Source organism: Sinocyclocheilus grahami, unplaced genomic scaffold, assembly GCF_001515645.1.
Source record: "Sinocyclocheilus grahami isolate Dianchi unplaced genomic scaffold, SAMN03320097.WGS_v1.1 scaffold36154.1, whole genome shotgun sequence".
NCBI lineage: Eukaryota > Metazoa > Chordata > Actinopteri > Cypriniformes > Cyprinidae > Sinocyclocheilus > Sinocyclocheilus grahami.
The window spans coordinates 1-1491 of NW_015522623.1; the positions used below are offsets into that span (position 1 = coordinate 1).

The following is a 1491-nucleotide window of genomic DNA, read 5'->3' on the forward strand; positions in this document are numbered from 1 at the left end:
AACAGATTTACCAACTTACCACTGCCTTTCTGCGAGTTCTTCTCAGCCTCCTCAAAAAGTCCTGGCAGGTGTATCACAACACCATTTCCTGCGGGACAGAACAAAAAAAAAGATCTCAGCAAACAACAGCAAGTCAAAAGTTCAAACAATGAACTGAGGTTAATACAGAGAAGACATAAATACATACTTTTAAATGAAACTCGGTAAAAACAAAAACAAACAAAAAACTAGGAGGAAGGTCAAACAAAAACATACCAATAAAAGAAATGGCCTTTTTGTTGAGAACGCCGCTAGGTAGCAAGTGAAAGTCATACTCCACCGAGTCCACCACCACTGTGTGTCCCGCGTTATTTCCTCCCTGATAATACACAGCTGTTACAAACATGAACGCAAGTATCGCGATAAGATACAAATTTAGCCAATGGAAACGTTACATCACTTGTCCTGCCAACAAGTGGCGATGGCAAAGAACAAAATAAACGTTGTTCATTATAAGGTTAGTGTTGCGACTTCTGCAAGTGATTCCTTCTGCTTTTACCTCAGTCTAATAACAGCAAGCCTCCGACAGTACAGAAATAACGTTAACGGCTGCGCAAACTCTCCTTAACACAAAATGACGAGCGGTTGGATACGTTACCCACCTGGCATCTGCACACAATGTCGGCGTCCATTGCCAAGAGGTCGACCACTTTCCCCTTCCCCTCATCGCCCCACTGAGCTCCCAACACGACAGTCACTTTATTCTGGGGCTCCTGCAGGATCCGCAGAGAGTCCACGCTGTCTCTGGAGCGCTTGAGCGCGGGTTCACCGTTCAGAGAGGCCGTTTCCTGACCATTAGACATTGTACTGTCCGCAGCCATGCCGAAAGTGTGTGAAGAACAGCGTCAACGCGGCTAAACTACTCCAATATGGTTGCGCGCGAAATCGGCCATCAAAATAAAAGTCCTGAAAGAAACAAAAGCGGTGGTGGGGTTGGCAAACACATTGCCGTCAAAACTGCACAAAGAACATGCATGCTTGTAAAAAATAAATTGGAGGGAGTGACACTTACTATTGAAATGTTATTTTATATATTATTAAATTTATTTTCCACAGGATGGTTTTAGACGCTTGTTATATCTCACTTCATGGGCGTATCTTGGCGGGTAGGTGGTGTGGGAATATAAAAGTCTTGCGTTTATAACATTTTTTTTCTTTTATTACTTGTAAACATTGTTTGTGTGCATCTTATTATAGTTAATATTTTTGCTCAGACTCCGTTTGCTCAACCATAACAGCTGTCAACCTCTCTGCGATCTAGTAAATCTAGTAGTCTGAATATTTACTTTAATTGAATAATAATAACCTTCTTTAAAACAAACAGCCAAACCAGTCTGAGCCACATTTCAAAATATAGGTAAAGCGCATTTAAGAAGTTAGAAGTGCAATAAAAATCCTATTCAACTATTAAAACAATTGTAATCTTAGTTGTTAGATATATATATATATATA

General features: G+C 40.5%; 1 protein-coding gene across 1 annotated transcript; it reads right to left on the reverse strand.

The window, feature by feature from the left end:
* Positions 1-19: 19 nt before the first annotated feature.
* Positions 20-1017, reverse strand: LOC107580559 (adenylosuccinate synthetase isozyme 2-like; the record flags this gene model as incomplete). The annotated part of the gene is made up of 3 exons (XM_016266241.1): positions 642-1017; positions 256-358; positions 20-88 (listed from the first exon to the last, which is right to left on the reverse strand). Coding segments are annotated over exons 1-3 (391 nt in total), but the record flags the coding sequence as incomplete, so codon positions are not given.
* Positions 1018-1491: the final 474 nt, after the last annotated feature.